An 18,888-nucleotide genomic window follows, 5' to 3' on the forward strand; every position below is an offset into this window, starting at 1 on the left:
ACCCCAAATTACAAAAAGCATAATCTGAGGACCAAGATCTAGCTTCCTGCCCAATGTGCCCTAATTCCGTTCAGAGATTCGTGCTGTAGCTATGTCTAAAATATGTAAAATCCCCATAGACCCTGCATGAGGAAAAAGCATTTTGGAACACTCCTTTTTCTCGCCCCCCCCCCCCCTTCATAAATCACCCTGAAACTTAATTTTGTGAACATTCATCAAATGGCAGTGAAGTTATTAGTAAAGATATACATGTATATATATATATATACACAATATATATATATATATCTCATCACCTTATTATCTCACACATCCTAAACCCACACCCACCCTGAAAATACCCTTGCCACCCACAAACCATATCCACCCTAAACCCTAAAAATACCCTTGCCACCCAAAAACCTATACCCACCCTAAACCCTAGAAATACCCTTACTACCCCAATATATATATATATATATATATATACCCCTGCTAAATACTTTCAAAAGGCAAATTCGTGGTAAAAAAATTGTGTGGTAAAGACATGTGTTGTAAAGGCATCAGCGTTGTAATGGAGGCATGGTAAAGGTAATGCGTGGTAACAGCTGCACTGTGATCATGAGCAAAATTATCACCGTGCATCCAGATTAAGGATATTTTTGAACAGAAAGATTATTAATGGTTAAAGTAAAGTAGAAAATTAGAAAACAACGTAAAAAGATACACTACATTTTAGTGGGCAGAAAAAAACCCTTTCAAAGTCTTTTTCCACTACCTTTTTAAAATAAATACCACTTAAGTGAATTAAATAAACAAATGAACTGGTTGTCTTACATTATTCCATTTCCGTTTCCAAAAGATTGATCTTTAGGTTCTTGAATCGGCTGTACATTCACATATATATCCTTTATTTCTCTTCTGATGCACCTAACAGCAGCTGTTGCCATATCTTTTGCTATCTAGCATTTCCAAAAAAGAATACAAAGTGTTAAAACCACATGGCATGTCTTACTGCCTGAATCCGACAAACATTTGATGAAAACACTGTTTAATTGGAAAATAATAAAATGTGTGAACTGTGAGAGTTTTCACATCAACTTACGGACATTATTGAAAATTCACGGCATTTATATATGCTATGATAATCATACTTACTTTATATGGCAACACACCAGCCACAAACGCTCTTCCATATATTTTTGTCACATTGCCTCTGTCAGTTAAATTTATTGGGGTCAACTTCTTGACGGGTGATGTTCGGAGTACAACTTCACCACCACCTCTAGGATAATAGCCTCTGTAAAATTAAAGAAACATCATCAGCTGCTAAGAAAGTACGCAAAAGCTACAATACAATAATCCGTGGTGCATTATGTTTTACATTTATTCAACTAACATTTCACAAACAGTTGATCTCTCTCATCTTTGATTTGAGCACTACTGGTGCACCACAATTGTGCTTGACTAAATAAAAGAAAATGCAATGATACTGCCACCTTACAACTGGCCATGAAAAAATGTACATGCAGGTTACTCTGAAAACAGGTAAAATTGCGCAGGCAATGCGGTCTTAATCCCATCACCTACCAAACACCTGGGCCAGGCCCTACCTTAAGCATTGCAGCAGGGCTCGTGCTTTAATTTCCATACCGCCAATTATGCATATTTAGCTGCAAAATCCAGGCTTTACCAGTGTATTCTTTCCGATGGCTTCTGTATGTAGACGGTACACTACCTTTACCTGAATGTTCTCTATGGCATCTTCCCGATAGACCGGATGCATTCAAGTGTGCCTTATCTGGTAATCAAATATCAAGCATGACACCTGTACTGGTGCATCTACGATCAGTTACACATTGGATTTCTCGAATCTTTTGATCTGGATACAAATGCTTTTTCACTCAAGGTATGATGTGTACTGTGCATGCGTTCCTCTATTACAGTAGTGTTTAACGTAGGGCCTGAAGGGCTAATTCTAATTCAAGTTTTCAAGATAAACACTTTAAAGGGATCTAACTGTTTATATATTGAGTGATGCATGAACAGGATCAACTTTAAAAGGATCTAATTGTTTAGAGATAGAGTAACACATGAACCTTTTTCCATGAACCTTTTTCGGCGTAACAGGTGTGAGTAGAAGCTTTTAAGCTTTCCGCCGGATAACCAAGCATCTTCTGGAGGTACCTGAACTCTAGGAACTCCAGTGTAGGATCATGAGGTTCAGCTATTTGTGTGAGTGGACCCTGATGCTGAGGGAGATAGTCCAGCCTGAGTGGAAGGGTATTGTGGGGATGGACTTATCTCCCATAGCAGCCAGTGGTAGAGTGAGAAAAATATTTTGATCTTGGATATACCTAAGAATCTATTTTCAGGAGATTCCCCTTTTTAGAAAGAAGCCATCACCTACAATTGTGTGGCATGATTCATCATCTAGCTTTTCCCTCAACCGTTAACATACCATTACTCTTGATGGACTCAACGACAAAGTGGGAACTCTGGATATTATACAATTATATTGTGCAATGTCCTACACCTATACCACACGGAAGGGCAATTAAGACAAACATTGTCACAAAACTTTTCCCACGTTTTGTAGGATCTTAAAAAGTAGGAAAAGAAGAAGGGGAACATCTATCTATAGTCACACAGTTAAGGGATGGCGGTTTAGTTTGCCCCACTCACCCTTCTCTTCCTCCCAATATTGACTGAAAGCTCCAGGAGGATTGAAAACCAGGCATGTCTTGCCCAAAGTTAGTACTACTAGGGTAATTGACGCCTGCCTATTCTATCGCACCATGTATGGAACAAGGTGGGAGAGACAGAAAAGTATCGGCAAATATTCCTGACCGTTTCATCCACAGTGCGTTCCCCAGGGACTGTAGGTGAGGGTACCAGAAGGCAATGTTTTGGTATTTTGTTTTTCCATGAACAGGGATCAGGACTACTGTCGAGGTTCCCCCACCACTAAAAGTACTTGTGACCAACTGCTGAGAGGGTCCACAAAGTCATTGTCCACTCATGGCAAACGTTCCATCAACAAATCAATGTTGTTGCAGGGTACCCAAGCCAAATCGCCTGAGCTAGTCCAGAGAATTTGGGGGTGTGGGTCCCCCCGCGGCTTCTGGATGTAGAACATTACTGTCATGTCATCTGTCTATATTCGTACGGTTTTACTCTGAACAAGTGGAAGGAATGCTTTCATCACTAGTCTGATAGATAGGAGCTCCAGTGTGTTAAAATGTTGCCCCTGATGTTGAGGTCTAGGTGCCTTGTACTGTTTTCTCTAGTAGAACTCTCGACCCCACATAAGTTTTATCAGTGGTGATGGTCCCCTGCGGATAGGGCCCTAGAAAGGGCATGCCAAGCAACAGGCTGTTGCTGTCCCACCAAATCAGAGAGTACTGAGCCTTTGTTACTAAAGTTCGATCCTCTCAAAGTCCTTTTGCATGTGACCACTGCCTGGAGTCACTCTTGCAGCAGATGCACCAGTAACCGGGCATGTGCTACGATCGCAATGCCTGAAGCCCTTATACCCAAAAATTAATCACAGTTTGAACAGTGGTGGGACGGTGTGCCTGAACAATGGCAGCAGCTGATGGAATGCCATCCCCTCTGTTCTTTGTGGTATGCTTTTCCTGCTACCGCATTTATTTATTTATTTATTTATTTTGAAAGTTTTATATAGCGCGAACAAGATCTTTGCAGATATCAGAGCGCTTTACAATGCAAGGAATAACAGCAAGAGAGTGAGTGGCAGGTCATCAGGTAGAGTGAGATTATACGTGGGGGAGCAAAGTAGAACGGGTACATCAATAGTGCAAGTATTACAGATAAATGTGCGCATAGATAGTCAGGTGAACCAATAATACAAATAAAACGCATAATCGTAGAGTACGAGCAGCATAGTACAGATAAATGTGCTCATAGAAAGTCAGGTAAAGCAATAATACAAATAATAAACATAATCGTAGAGTTCGAGCAACATAATACAGATCGGTGAAGAGACTTTACAGCTCATAGGTCACGTGCATTTGGCCATGAGAATAGCTTTTACTTCTTTCTTAAAAATTGTGATGGAGGAGATGAGCCTGGTTTCAGGCGGGAGTGAGTTCCAGATCCTGGGTGCCATTCCCGAAAAGGAGCGTTTATAAGTTTTTACTTTCCGGAATCTTCGAGGATTTAGCAGAAGGTTGTTTTTAGGGCTCGCTGCCGTTCGCAGCGCGAAGCGCTGCCGCCGGCAGCGAGTATTATAGCTGCTACGTTGGCTGGGAAGGGAGTATAGACCAGCTACAGTTCGGTGCACGAGCCGATTCACGTCCGTGAACGCGCTTCCCGCGCTTCACATTGGAATCCGTGAACGCGCTTCCCGCGCTTCACATTGGAACAGCTTGTGTGCGTGTGCTCGTCTCCGGAAGACGTAGAATGGAGTGCGTCATCTTGTTTTTTTGTGCCGTCATTCCAGAGCGTTCCTCGGCGGTGGAGGAGGTAGGAGAGAAACGGTGCTTGTGTTACTTTATGTTTTTATTCTGAAATGAGGAGAATAATTAGTTGGAGAATGCAATTTAAGAGATACCATAGAATAAGCCCTCAGAGGACACGCCCATTCCCGTGAACTATTTTTATTTGCTATGGAAGTGTTCTCGTTTGATGACGCAGTAAATCATAGGCCCGTTTGTTGGCTGCGTGGCATACTCAGGATGAGCTTGTCACTGCAGCTGCGGAGAGGCACCCTGGCCCTGGCAAAACAAGAGAGGTCTAGGGCGGGGACACACTCACCCTGCTGTACTACGGCGGTTCACTTTACACAAAGCGCACTATATAAACTCATCCTCTCGTTATGTGCCCACGACGGAATTGGGAGAGGCTGCCTCAGCTGTCCCTGCCTGGCGGGTGCGAGGCATCACCTGTCTTAGGGAATGCTGCCCACGGCAAGTGCGCAAACAGTTCCAGGCCCGAAAACGCCTTTCTGTGGATTCCAGACGGGGGCATGCGGCTTTGCAGGCGCGGTTCGGGGCCGTGGTGTTCTTGTTAAATGTAGGGAGAAGGTTTATGCTGCAGGCCCTTCGAGCATGTTTGCACGTTTTTGTTGGGGCTAGATCAGCAAGTTTATGTACACGAAGTATACATGCTGTTAAACGCCTGTTAAAAAGACTACAGGGTTGTCGAGCCGCAAAGGATTTTGTAAACATGCCTTAATATGTCTTGAATACGTTACAGTGCAATGGGTGCTTTTTAATTAAAAGCTGAGTCAGCATTTTTCAACCGCCTGCTCGTGACTCGGATGCTTACACTGCTTCTGTCGTACCCTCTTCCATGTAGTTGCATATGCTAGCAGGGCCTGTTTAAACAGCGGGACTACAAGTCCTAGAATGCAATTTACTCATCATGGTGTGGAGCTATGCACACAAGGGGAAGGTCTAACGTTGGTTTAGCGGACCTTGCTCGCTTTGTTTTCTTTCACTCCATGGCGGCGCCACGTTTGACATTACTTACAGAAGAGTTTTATCAAAAAGTGCCAACAGGAAACAATTGCTGTTGACTCGAGTAGTATAATTTGATCACTGACTTGAAGTGAAAATGTTAGTTTATCTGCCTGCAAAACACAACAGTACCGCGGTAATGAGTTCAGCGAAATGACAGGTGCCTGCAGTGCCTTTTGTATTATTTGATTCACCTTTTATGTGTGCTACTCCCCATGCCATTGCACAACTTGTGTGTTACAATATAACAGCCCTAGTGTACTTGTTCGATACAGATAGATGCAGTTAAGACATTTTTATAAATGTTACGTAACCACCTACAAATTGCATGCATGTAGCTGGCATCTTAATTAAAAGCACTCGAGTTTTCCGGTCCATTCTTTACCTTTTTTTTGTCATCACAGTTTTATATCGCTCAAAAGTGCACCAACGGTATTAGAGCACTTTACAGGAGTACCAGATTGCACTGCATAGTGTCAGATTTTATATTTTTGGGTAACAGAGATTATGTGATTTGCCCCAGAAACATAAGGTGTTAAGCTAACGTCTCATCTGTTTTTTGTAGCACTGCCAGTAAAATATTTTTCATTACTCAATGGAAATTGTACCCCACCTCTTTTCGTGAAATTGTGCCCCACCTTCTTTTCGTGTTTTTTTGACATTACACAGGGCACTATACCAAACCGGAGCGCCACCTTTCCCATTTATTATAGGAGCCCTGGGCGGCCTGCTGCTGAACTAAATAATGCGCTAATCCTTAACTTGTATAAACGGAAAGGTAGATTAGCAGGGATGCTTTAGTTTAAACGTGTTTGCTTAGAGCACACATTTACAGCAAAATACTTGTCGAAGGTCAGGGATATTTTATCTCCTTGTAAGTAGAGGCACACTAAAAGCTATTCCGGTACTCTTCACATTTAATAGCACATGTTATTATTACTACTCTCAACTGTACCGGTTTTATCACCGTAAAGAGGATAATAATCTGAGTGAGCCCTGGGAGATTAAGTGATTTGCCCACAATCACAGGATATTCAACTGATGCTGTGAATCAATTGGATTCTCAGTTCCAAAGTTGGCAGCTCTAGGAGTGTGGCCTATATTAATTGGTAACATATCAGAACATGATTACCTCTATTGTATATAATATAGGGCTGGCAACCTAGCCATTGCTTAGCCCTTTGTTGGAATCTCTGTCATTCTACTTTACTGCATCCTAAAAGACCACCAGATCCCATGTGTCACTTCCATCCCTTTCTCTGGCGCAGGGACCAGGCACAGATTCATTACATGTAATTGGTGTCCATTCGTTTGCGCCTTCATTCAAGTGCTATTTAATTGAAGTGCAATTTTTGTACATGGGTTGTTGCTTTCCTCTCCCACCCACCACTTTCCATGTTGCTGACCCCTTCGCCCCCACCCCTCTGGTCTTCTTATCATTCAGATTGTTACACCACACAGAATTCCACAACTAACAATTGCAAACCAACCCACATAATTCCACTCCACACCACATGCATCCACTTTAAACTGCATAAAAAAGCACAACGCCAATAGCTCTAACTCTCACAAATGCGAGACCTATTGCATTGCAAATAATTGTTTCCTCTAGTGTTTCTAGAGCCGCCAGAGAATGACAGCTTCTGAGTGAGGTATCCGGGAGAGCTCAGGTGTATAGCCTTGTGTGTCATGCAGGCGATTTTCAGATGTATTCTGGCTTCAAAAGGCAGCCAGTTCAGGGATTTCAGGTCAGGGGAGATCTGTGAGTGTTTTTTTGACCCAGTGATGAGTCTCGCTGCAGCGTTTAGAGAAGCTCTTAGGGGTGCAGTAGTGGTTAACGGGAGACCGCAGAGGGCGGTGCTGCCGTATTCAATTCGCGGGATTACTAGCGCTTGTACTGCAGTTTGGAAGTCTTTGGCAGGTAGGAAGTGTTTAAGTTTCCTCAAGGTGTTGATTTGGTAGTTCGCTCCCTTGGTAGCCTTGCTGATATGATGCTGCATGTTGAGATTGGAGTCGAGGGTTATGCCTAGAGATTTTGCTGAATCCACTATGGTGGGTTGGACATTGAGTGCAGTTAGCTGTTTAAGCCAGGTTTGAGTGGTAGAGATCTTCGCGGGAGGTGAGATCAGAAGGAATTCTGTTTTCAGGGCATTGAGTTTGAGATGATTATCGGCAAGCCAAGATTGGGTGCTTCTGAGCGTTGAGTTCAGGAGTAAGATGTCATTGGGGGATTGTAGTTTGAGATATAGTTGGGTGTCATCTGCATACATGTGAAAAAGTACATTGGATGCTTGTAACAAGGTGGTGAGAGGTTCCATAACTAGGTTGAACAAGGTTGGTGATAGGGAGGATCCTTGGGGGACGCCTAACGAAACAGGTACTGGTGCGGACATCTGGTTGTTACTCTTGAATTTCTGCGTCCTGTTGTGTAAAAAGGAGGTGAACCACTTGAGAACAGTTCCAGATAGACCCATTCTTGTGTTCAAAAGATCGAGTAAGTTCTCATGTTTAACCGTGTCGAATGCTGAGGAGAGATCAAGAAGGATGAGGAGGCAGGTATCATTTTGATCTAGTATTTGAAGGGCGTCGTCAATTATGTAAGTCATAGCAGTTTCAGTACTGTGTCCTGCTCGGAAGCCTGATTGATGAGGGTTGAGGAGATCAAACTGATCAATGTGTTTAGTCAGTTGTAGTTGTGCGCATTTTTCCAATAGTTTGGCGAGAGTGGGAATATTGGTAATGGGGCGGTAATTGTTTAGGTCGGATGGGTCGGCAGTAGGTTTCTTTAGTAAGGGTGTGACTTGACCAACTTTGAGGGAGTCAGGGATGATACCTTCTTGGAGCGAACTGTTGATAATTTTAGTCCAGAGTGGGAGGATCAGTGGGGTGAGATCTTTGACAGCGTTAGCAGGGAGGGGATCCGTGAGGTGATTGGATGGTTTCAAGGTGCTGAGCAGTTTGCCTATTTCTTCTTCGGAGTAGGTGTCAAAGGATGACCATGTTGCATTGTTTTTTGGTTCAGTGGGTGTTATGCATTTAGGTGTGGTGTAGAGGCTTACGTCAGTGCGGAGATCATTCTTTATGTTGTCAGTTTTTTTGGGTAAAGAAAGCGGCGAAGTCATCACCAGAGGGTGCTTTGCACAAAGTACTGATAGGTTGTGGTTGATCCTTGGCTTGTGTTCTGATTAATTCAAACAGTTTTCTTGGACGGTTTTTTGCTTGGTCGAGCTGGAGGCTGAAGAAGTTTGCTTTTGACCGCTTTATTTCCCTGAAGTAGGCGTTTCTCTTTTTCTTCAGGGTTTTCAGGTGCAGTGCAGAGGGAGCTGTTCTCCAGGTGCGCTATGCCATACGCATGGCTCGTCTATCTTCATTGAGACTCCCGTCGTACCATGGATTGGAGATTTTAGCGGAGACTCTTTTTAGCTGCATGGGAGCAGCCTCATTAATTATTGAGGACATGGTATTGAGATAGTGGTCAGTCAAGGATTGGACATCTGTAGCGCCCGTAGGAGGGAGCAGGAGGTCGCGGCTGTTCAGGGGTAAGGAGTATGGGTTGAGTTTTTTCAGGTCTCTTTTCCAGACTTTAGGTCTGGAGGATTGAACCGCGTTGAGTTTGACTTTTTCATTGATGTGGAATGTGACAATATGGTGGTCTGACCAGTCACAGGGTTGGATAGACTCAAGTTGAATAGCGTCCTCTTTGGCGATGATGAGGTCGAGGGTGGAACCTTTCTCGTGGGTTGGGCTGTTGCATATTTGTGTGAGGTCAGGGCGTTGAGAAAGCTTTTAAGACTATTTACCACCGCATCATCGTGATCGTTCCAGTGAAGGTTGAAGTCTCCAAGGTATATTTGGGTGAGCTGTCGTCCGGCGTTGGTTGAAATCAAGTCCATGATTTGTTGGGCGAAGGTGAGCTTGTCTCTGGGTGGGTGGTAGATGCCGTGAAGAGAGCATATCGGTTTGCCCTCACTAATGATATCGAGGCAGATGTATTCGTAGGAAGTTGGGGAGGGTAGGGAAGGTGCGGGGATTTAGAACAGAGATGAGCAGTGCTCTACTTGTTGCGCTGAGGAAGAAACTTTGTTGCATTGATGATGAACTCTAGACAAGAAGTAGGGACACAGCTGTGCTAGGCATTGCCGATATATGCTGCTGCTCCTGAGCAACTAATCGTCTAAGTACTGAATTATTTGAATAAAGTTTCAGCTCAGGTGACCTACTGTTACTACGGCTAGGCACTTTGGAAATATGACTGAAGCTCTAGTGAATGAGAAGGGTAACATCTTCAACTAGTAGTGTTGTCCACTTACCACGGACTGCAGGTACTGGTGATGAGCTGGGTAGTTCAGGATGTGAAAGTATATGTCTTCAGATTCAGTGCTGACATGAAGTCACCTTCCTGTAGCAGTTGGATGATGTCCTGTAAGGTGACCATGTGAAAGAATTCGGAGAGGATGAACCTGCTCAATGGTTGGAGAATAGCTGGAGCGAGCCGACCTTTTGAGGATCACAAAATACATGGAGTACACCCCTGAACGAATTGTAGTACTGGTACTAATTTTACGACACCCGCTGCTAGAAGTCCCTGAACCTCTTCCTTCCGTAAGTGAAGGTGGTATGAACTAAGTGGGAGGTGACAGGGTTAGATCTTGGGAAGAATTGTGTGAAATTAGATTCAGTACCCTTCCCGCACAATGGAAAGGACCCATTTGTCTGAGGTGAAACATTCTCACTGGGAGAGGAAATGTCGCACCTGACAGGTGTTATGTGATCGGGGGAAAGAAATGGGGAGCCACCTCTGCCCTTCCCCATGTTATTTTCTTCTATATGCTCTTCTTTCAAAGGTCTTGAGTTGCTGCTGGTCCTGAGAGAATTGCGGTTGCTGTTTGTACAGGGATCTCTGCGCTGAGCACCCTGATTTTGCAACACCCCTGCTTTGCTACCTGCAGGAAGCAGATCTGGGACTAAGGCAATGTAGGTCATCCATTGATTTTGTGTGATATAGGTATCCTTTTGGATTTTTTCAAGCGTCTAGTTGACCTAGGAAACAAACAGATGTTCTTCATCAAAAGAACGTTTAAGAGCCCTACATACGGACATCCTAAGCCAGGCATGTCTGTGTTGGAGGATGATGATGATATTAACACCACTTTCTGCCATATCCAGAGTGTAGTGTGCACATCTAATGTTGGCACTGCTGATCATTTTCCCCTCAGCATCTAACTTTTGTCTGCGTTTACAGTGAGTCTCTGGGAGGCTGTTTTACCAGCCACTCCATTTCCTCCCAGTGGTACTGGTTGTACCTTCATACCTGGAGAAGAGGTGACTGGCTGGCCCAAATTCTACACATTTCCCAGCAGTGTCAATATGCTATGACTCCTTGTCAGGTGGAGGGTCATCCAATGCAACCTGATGTGAACCCCTTTTACTGGTAGTGTGAACAACTAGGTAGTTTGGGGCAATCTTTTCACGAATAGTCAGATCGGAGGGGCAGGCTTATATTTTTTTGCAGTTTTAAGAGTGGCCACCCTGACCTTTACAGGCTCCTTAAAGTGGTCAGTGGCCGGGGGGCGTGGCCAGGCGCCGACGAAGATGGCCGCCTAGGAAGCGAGCTCGGCCGGGACTGACTCTGTCCTCGTAGATATCCGTCCATAATCCGCTCCAGGGTGCTTCCACTTCAGCGCCCTGGATCCCTGAGGTGGAGCGCTCTTGGCAAATACTTTTCTCGGGCCTTGACTCTGCCCGGAACCGTAGTTCCGGCCCTCCAAGCATCTGCGGCTGGGAGGAGGCAATCGTGCAGGAGCCCTGCAGCCCGGCGAGAGATGACCTGAGGCCCCGGCTCGGGGTCTTGCTGAGTAGGAGGGCGATTGCTGCGGCCTGATGGGGGGGGGAAGCCTGCCGACCCGGTAGTGATGGAAGAGGGGCACAGAGAGTACTCCGGCAGACCCCAGTGCCCCGAGACAGTAAGGAGGCAGACCTGTGCCCATGGAGGAGCTGGAGGCCCCCGGGGGGAGAAGAGAGGAGTCCGGATACCGGGGCGCGATCTTGAGGCCGTTACCAATAGGCCTATTAACAGAGTGCGGAGCCGGCCGGATAGCCAGCTGTGCCCCGTGCAACATTAACACACCCTGGGGACCTGAGAGGCGCCGGTCGCCTAGTGCAGAGATTGTGGGGTCCCCTGAGCTGCAGCGCCTACGGGACAAGCATTTGAGGCCAGAGCAGGAGACATTGACGGCGGTGCCCCTGGGGGGGCCTCACTCCTAACTAGTCGGATCCCAAGAGAGGAGGCCCCAGACCAGCTGCAAGCGGTGGCGATACGGTGAGAAGGCCCTGCCCCGGTCCTGGAACGTGGAACCCTGGCCCATGGCGGCGGAGGAGTCCCAGAGGGGTGCGCTCTACGAAGACCCTCAACGGCAGAGTGTGTACAGGCCCGCAGCGAGAGACTCACGCGCCCCTCAGAAAAAGACGTGTTTATAGCGTCAGCGTAGCCACCCCGTACTACACTTCTGGTGGGCCCGGCGGGGCCATAAGGAACTTGGGCATAGCGTGGCTCCGAGCGTGGGGCCTGATGGTGGCGGTTTGAACCCTGGAACTGGTTTCAACAGCAAGCGGGGGAGCATGGCGAGTGGCGGACTTTCCTGTTAACTGGGAACCCAATGTTGTACGACCGAAGGCACCCCTGACGGTGACGACCCACCCATCCAGGGGTCTACGGTGCCAGAGTGCCACTAGTAAAATATGACGAACACGTGGGGGGCCTGCGCACCGTGGTTTACCTGCCGAAGGATTCGAGTAGGTCGGGAGGTTTGCCGTGCTGCTAGCAACCCTACCACCATGAGGCCGAAAGGGGGGACCAACACCCAAAGCAACAAGCTGGACAAGTATGCGGTTTCAATGGGACAAGGGCAGGCGGGCGGAACAGCTGACGACCAGGCAGGCCAGAAGGAACCGTCCCTGACCTCCATAATGGCGACGATCCATGCATTGGGCACCAACCTTGAAACAAAAATGGACAAGATCTCCATTGAAGTGAACCTTATCCGAACGGACCTGGGCAAGACTACGGAGAGATCCAAAGCCAACAAATCGGAAATTACAGTGCTTCACGCTTCTTCGAAAAAGTTGGAAGGCCGGATTAACGAATTGGTGCAACAGCACCGCCAGATGACTCTCAGGCTCGAGGACCAGGAAGGAAGGGCCCGAAGGAGAAACATTCAAGTGGTGGGAGTGCCAGAAGGAACGGAGGGGCCCAGCGTAGAACTGTTCCTGGAGGACCTCATCCTTGCCCACCTCAAGCCAAAGCGACTGTCCAACATTTTTATGATTGAGCGAGTCCATCGTGCGCCGATCCCTAAGCCTAAGCCGGAGGCCCCCCAGGACCATCATTGCTAAAATCCTAAACTATAGGGACCGCGACGCCATCCTCCAGGCGGCAAGGCAGACGGGTGACCTGCAACACGAGTCCAGCAGGAGCGGCGATCATTTGTGGGCGTAAAGGCGGCGCTCCGAGAACGAGGCATCAAATACATGGTGTTCTTCCTGGCCAAACTGAAGGTCATTGCAGGAGGCAAATCCCTGTTCTTCACCACTCCAGCGGAGGTCCAGAACTGGCTTGACAGAACCGCTCCACCCGAGCAATCACAGCAGGAACATGGCTCATGGAGGGAGAATCGGGTTGACTCACCTGGTTCCGCGGCAGACAGATCGGAAGTTGATGTGCAGAGCCAGCGTTCGTGGCGCTCGAGATCGGCCAGCCCCAAGTGGGGGTCTCTCCGGGACAACGAAGCACGTTGAAGACGGGGATCACGAGACCTGGACCCTGCTGAACTGTAATGTATAATGTACTGTTGAGGATTGCGCACCTATGACTTTGTCTGTGAGCCTAGTTTATCTCCGCCTAGTATCTCTTTGACTATTTGAGTGTGCCTTGAGTACTCCACAGCTAATGGGAATGAGGCGGGTAGGGGGCAGAGTCGGTGCGGCGGCTGGAGTTGGGGCCGGCGCACCTTTCCTCGGCAGGAGTTTTTCACGGGAGGGGGTGGTTTTCCTCACTCCCGGGTTGGGGTTGGGGGAAAGGTGCTCTGCTAATTGGGGTAGTAGGTAGTTTGAAACCTACGGAGCAGGGAGCAGGGTGGGGGGGGGGGGGGAAGGACTGTTCAGGGGGGTGAGTCCCGTTGGACCGGAAGGGAACATTGAGGACCAGTTGTCGGGGTAAGGGGAAGGGAGTTGGGGGGGGGGGGGGTAAGAACGAGAGCGGAGCATGGGGGGGCGGGGGAGTTTGAAATGTTCACACCAGAAATGTATGGATATTTCTTTGCACACAGTTCGGGCGTAGGGGAGGGGGGTGGTGGGGGTGGTGGTTGTAGGTTGTTATGGTCACACCAGGAATGTTCGAGCGGGGTCGTGAGATGCACCGGAGTTCACAGGGTCGTTTCCTCGATTAGGAGTGGATATGGCTAAGAGATGGGATAAGAGCCTCAAGCTACTGAGCTGGAATATTAACGGGCTGGGGGACAAGCTTAAACGAACCGTTGTATTGCAGTTTGTCAAACGTCACCTCCCCGACGTAGTGCTGTTTCAGGAGACTCATTTGCTGGGTAACACGTACCACGCCCTAAATAGATGGGGATACTCTTTGGTGGTTCACTCAGGCTTCACCTCGGGGTCCCGGGCGTGGGAATCCTCCTCCGTCGTACCTTTCCCTTCCTCATCGATCATACAGAAACGGACCCGCAGTGGAGGGACGCAGGCTAAATCTAGTTTCTACCTACATCCCGCCTGGTCTCCAAACCCAGTCCTACATGGACCTGGGCAAACTTCTCCTCTCCCTCCCAGATGGTCAGTGCTGGTGGGGGGGGGGACTTGAACACGGTGGTGGCAGGGACTTTGGGCAGACACCCCACCAGAGACATACCACAAGGGCAAAAATGGCTAGCAGACTTCCTAGAGGCATTCGGTCTTACTGATATCTGCCGTCTTGCACACCCGGCGGACAAACAATACACCTTCTTCTCGGGCCCACACCGCTCCTATTCCCGATTAGACTACATTCTTACTCCCCTGCATCACGACACCGCAATTCAGGACGTCACTCACCTAGCTAGGGGTCTCTCGGAGCACTTACCAGTTCTGGCACACGTCACCATCGGGAACAGGCGGAAAGGGTGTATTGCACCTATCAATGCCTGGTATCTTCGTAACGAGGACCTTCGTAAGGCGCTCACTTTCTCAATAGATCGTTACTTTGAGAGCATTGACGGAACTGTTGACTCTTCTGTGGTACTGTGGGAAGCCTTTAAGACCGTCCTCAGAGGGGATGTCCTGTCGGCAATCGCCGGCCGGCGTAAGGACAGGGAGGTGCAACAGAGGCTGCTAAGACTGTAGCCAGAGACAGGGAGGGCAGACTATACGATCAAGGAGACAAAGCGGGTAAGCTCATTGCCTGGCTCGACAAAAAACAACAGGCAAACAAAGTGGTGGCTGAACTTAAGACTGCTTCAGGAGCCACGGTCACTGAACCCTGTGAGATTGCCACTGAATTTGCACGGCACTTCCAGAAGGTATATAGCAGGGGATCGGATCACCCGGAGGAAGACTCTGTGGCCTTACTTGCTGACATTCGGATGCCAGCTCTCTCCGCAGTCGAGCGAGAAACCTTGGAGGCGCCACTCACCACAGCAGAGCTGGAGTGGGCCATTAGAGATCTCTGCCCCGGTAAAGCTCTTGGACCCAATGGCCTCCCTATCGAGCTTTACAAACTTAAACCTGATGGCCTCAGCCCATACCTCAAGAGAATGTTTGACGAAAGCAAGGAGAAGGGGGTATTGCCGCGTGATCAACGCCTGGCCACTATTGTGGCCATCCCGAAAGAAGGGAACCCCAGAGAGTTGTTTGCCTCCTACAGGCCCATCTCTTTACTAAACGCAGAGCCCAAAATATTGGCCAAAGTCCTTGCTAATAGGCTACAGCCGGTTTTGACCACATTGGTCCACCTGGACCAATCGGGCTTCATGCCCCACCGGAATACAGCACTCAACCTCCAACGCCTTAATGGAGCAATGGGGAGATGTCACACCCTCCAGGAAGACGCGGTAGTGGTGTCGCTTGACGCCACTATGGCTTTCGACACACTGGAATGGCCATATATGATGGCCGTGCTTCGCAAATTCGGGTTTGGCCCGAGTTTCATCACATGGGTGCGTCTCCTTTACTCAGACCCCCTGGCCCAGGTTGCCGTTAACAACAAAATCTCTGAGGCCTTCGTCCTAGAGAGAGGGACTTGTCAGGGATACCCACTCTCACCTCTCCTGTTTGCCCTTTCATTGGAGCCACTTGCCGCCTGGATCAGACAGGACGTGTCCCTCAGGGAACTTCGGTGGGCGGACAGCTGGGAGGATAGGATTTCGCTATACGCGGATGACATCCTCCTTTACCTCTCACGACCTCGGAGGTTCCTCATGGTGGCACTTGACATCTTCACCAACTTTGGGAAGAATTCCGGATACAGCATCAATTGGAGCAAGTCTCTCCTATATGTCCTCCACGGCAGCCCCTGATGCTTCCCAGAGACTGCCCGATTACTGTGGTCACGGAGGTTTTAAATATCTGGGTGTCTTTATTTCCAAAGACAAGAACACCATGTATGAGAGAAATCTCCTCCCGCCCCTTCAGCGGCTTAAACGGGACTCCACTACTTTGCAGAAACTCCCGATGTCCTTGCTGGGCAGTGCGGCACTTTTTAAAATGATGGCCCTGCCGAGATTCCTCGATGCCCTACAAAATTATCCTGACCTGGTAGCGCAGTCGTATTTTGCAGCTGTTGAAGCCGCACAAAGAGACCTTCTTTGGTCCGGCACACCGTGAATATCCTTGCAAAAATTAACACTAGGATGGTTCGACGGGGGGATAGTACTCCCCGATATTTGTAAGTATTACTGGGCTGCACACCTCTCGGCCATTAACCAGGGCACGTACTGCGACGGTAACGACCCGGGAAATGGAATGCACAGATGGCTCCCCCCCGGCGGGAATTTTGAAGCAGCGCTAGCAGGTACACACTCCCCGGGCCAACCCGGCACTCGGTACAATTATGGCACTTACAGCCAGATTCATGAAGGTATCATTCTGCAATTAGCAAATCGCAGTTTGAGAATCGCAGAATGGAATTCATGTAGAAATGCAATGAAAAAAAGCGAATCGCAATAGATCGCAATTGCCGATTGCGATCTTGCCGCAATCGCATATAAATCGCAGAATCTGCAATTTTCTATGTAAAAATTGTGATTTCGCAAATTGCGATATCGCTATTTGCGATCTCGCTAACTGTGAGATCGCAAAAACGGGAAGTGGCATTTCGAGCCCACTGATGACATCACAACCAGGAAGTAGGCTCACCACACCCACAAAAAGAACACAGAGCCAGGGACTGGCAGCAGGATACTGAGGAGCAACAAAACCTACACTGTGCAGCACCCCAGCCAGAAAAAAAAGTTTCCCCAAGATGTCCCAGGATGCAGCAGGGAGCAGTGGGCAGGAGAGAAAGCGGAAAATTACGTTTTCTGAACTAGAACTGGAGAATCTAATTGAGGGGGTCTGCAAGGATCATGCCCGGCTCTTTGGAAAAGACTCCCGGAGGGTTCCAGAGGCAGACAAGCGCAGGACCATGCTGTTGGTGTGACCCACCAATTCTGTTGGTGTGACCCAGCGCTCAATTGACGACCTAAAAAAGCGCTGGTATGACCTGAGAGGTCGTTCTAAGGAGCGGATTACTGAGAGGCTTGGGGAGCGGATGGCCACCGGTGGAGGGGAACCTGTAGCCACACCGAACACCCCATTGGAGGACCTGATAGAGGACACCATTGCGCCAGAAGCCTGCGTGGGGGTCCTTCAGCTGGACTCGTCTCGACCCAGCCAACAACCTGAAGGTAAGTGCCATGCGACTGCGACCCTGTCCCCCAACAATGCCCTTAAGTCCTGAGCTAGCAATATGACATCCCCAACAATGCAGTCCATGCTCACCAAAAAAGCCCCATTCTATTGTGGAAGTTGTAGTGTAATCATGTACCCCCAGTTAGCCCAACACTGCCAGAGCAGTCAATGCAAAGTGAATCCAAAAGCCAGTCAGGGAAAGCAATGCTGCATGCATGTATCAACATTGCTTGCGCAAGATACATAACATTAATCATGCACCCTTTCACATTACAGGTGCAGGTGAGCAAGCCAGCACAGACAGCAAGGCCCTGCACATCGCCGAGAGCCAGGAGGACACTGAGGGTGAGGGCCAGTCCTCCCAACGACCCGGCCCATCACAGCCACCAGCAGTGCTCCCACCACCACAACCACCCCGTGCGGACAGGGCCACCCCTGAAGCCACAGCCGTGCAGCCAACACCCCAGCAAACAGCCACAGCAGTGGTACAGGCTCCACCACCAGCACCTAGGAGGCAGACGAGGTGCACAGCTGGTGCCAGGTCACACACCAGCACACTGAGGCGCCAGCTGCGCCAGGGCCCAGCAGGCACCGGCAGGGCACTTCAAACACCAGATCCAGGCCTGGCCATCGAACGCTGCATGCTGGCGGTGCATCGCACACAGGTGCGTCACATGGCAGCAATGCTCACCCAGATGCAGGCGACAGGCCAGAACATAGCCCAGATGACCGCTGCAGTCCGTGAGAACAACCAGCTGCTGGTAGCCCAGCAGGACATGACCCGCCGACGCCACCGCCAACTACTGGCCCGCCTATCGGCCTACACTAGATCCAATCATGTAGTTGGGAATGCTACATCACAGCTGGCACGCAGGTCACTCACCATGCAGGCCCAGATGGTGCAGTGTTTCCAGGATGTGGCCAGGTCACTAGATCTACTCACCGCAGCAGTGCTCGGCAGCCAGGCCACTGCCCATGGAGAAGCAGAGGGGGCTGATGACGCAAGTGAGGCTGCGTCAACCAACAGCAGTGCATCCTTGCCACCGATGCCTGCACGTCGCCGCAGCAGCAGGCCAACAGCAGCAACTAGGGCCAACACCGTCCCTCAGGATACGGAGAGACGTCTTGGGCGTCTAGTCGTCACCGACCGTGAGGACTCAGACACCCTGAGGGAGGCCATGCAGTCAACCCCTGCAAACCCCCTACCCCAGCATGGGGAGGTATGGAGCAATACTCTCTCCATCAGACAGTAGAATAAGTAAAGGCCAATTTATTGTGCATAAACAATAAAGAGTAATGGTCAAACTTGATTCACACTCATGTCATTATTACATTTGTCATGCATGGGTGCAGTGTTGAGAGGGGAATGGGTGCACTAGAAACAGTTAATAGTGATGTGGTTGCGGCACCTGTGTCCTTCAGCAGGATCTTCTCCGCGTGCATGACGTACATGTGGAGGCGGCCGGTTGTCACCTTCAGACTCACTGCCAGATATCGC

At 48.8% G+C, this 18,888-nt stretch overlaps 1 protein-coding gene across 2 annotated transcripts in view; it reads right to left on the reverse strand.

Moving 5' to 3' along the window:
• The window catches only part of RTCA (RNA 3'-terminal phosphate cyclase), a 197,134-nt gene that overhangs the window by 88,033 nt on the left and 90,213 nt on the right, over positions 1-18,888 (reverse strand). For both annotated transcript variants that reach the window (XM_086954464.1, XM_086954470.1), the window contains 2 exons: positions 1,138-1,279; positions 817-941 (listed from right to left, as the gene is read on the reverse strand). In XM_086954464.1, the coding sequence (XP_086810590.1) occupies positions 817-941; positions 1,138-1,279 (267 nt within the window). The remainder of the gene's footprint in view (positions 1-816; positions 942-1,137; positions 1,280-18,888) is intronic.

The sequence above is a fragment of the Lissotriton vulgaris genome, chromosome 1_1 (genome assembly GCF_964263255.1).
Source record: "Lissotriton vulgaris chromosome 1_1, aLisVul1.2, whole genome shotgun sequence".
NCBI lineage: Eukaryota > Metazoa > Chordata > Amphibia > Caudata > Salamandridae > Lissotriton > Lissotriton vulgaris.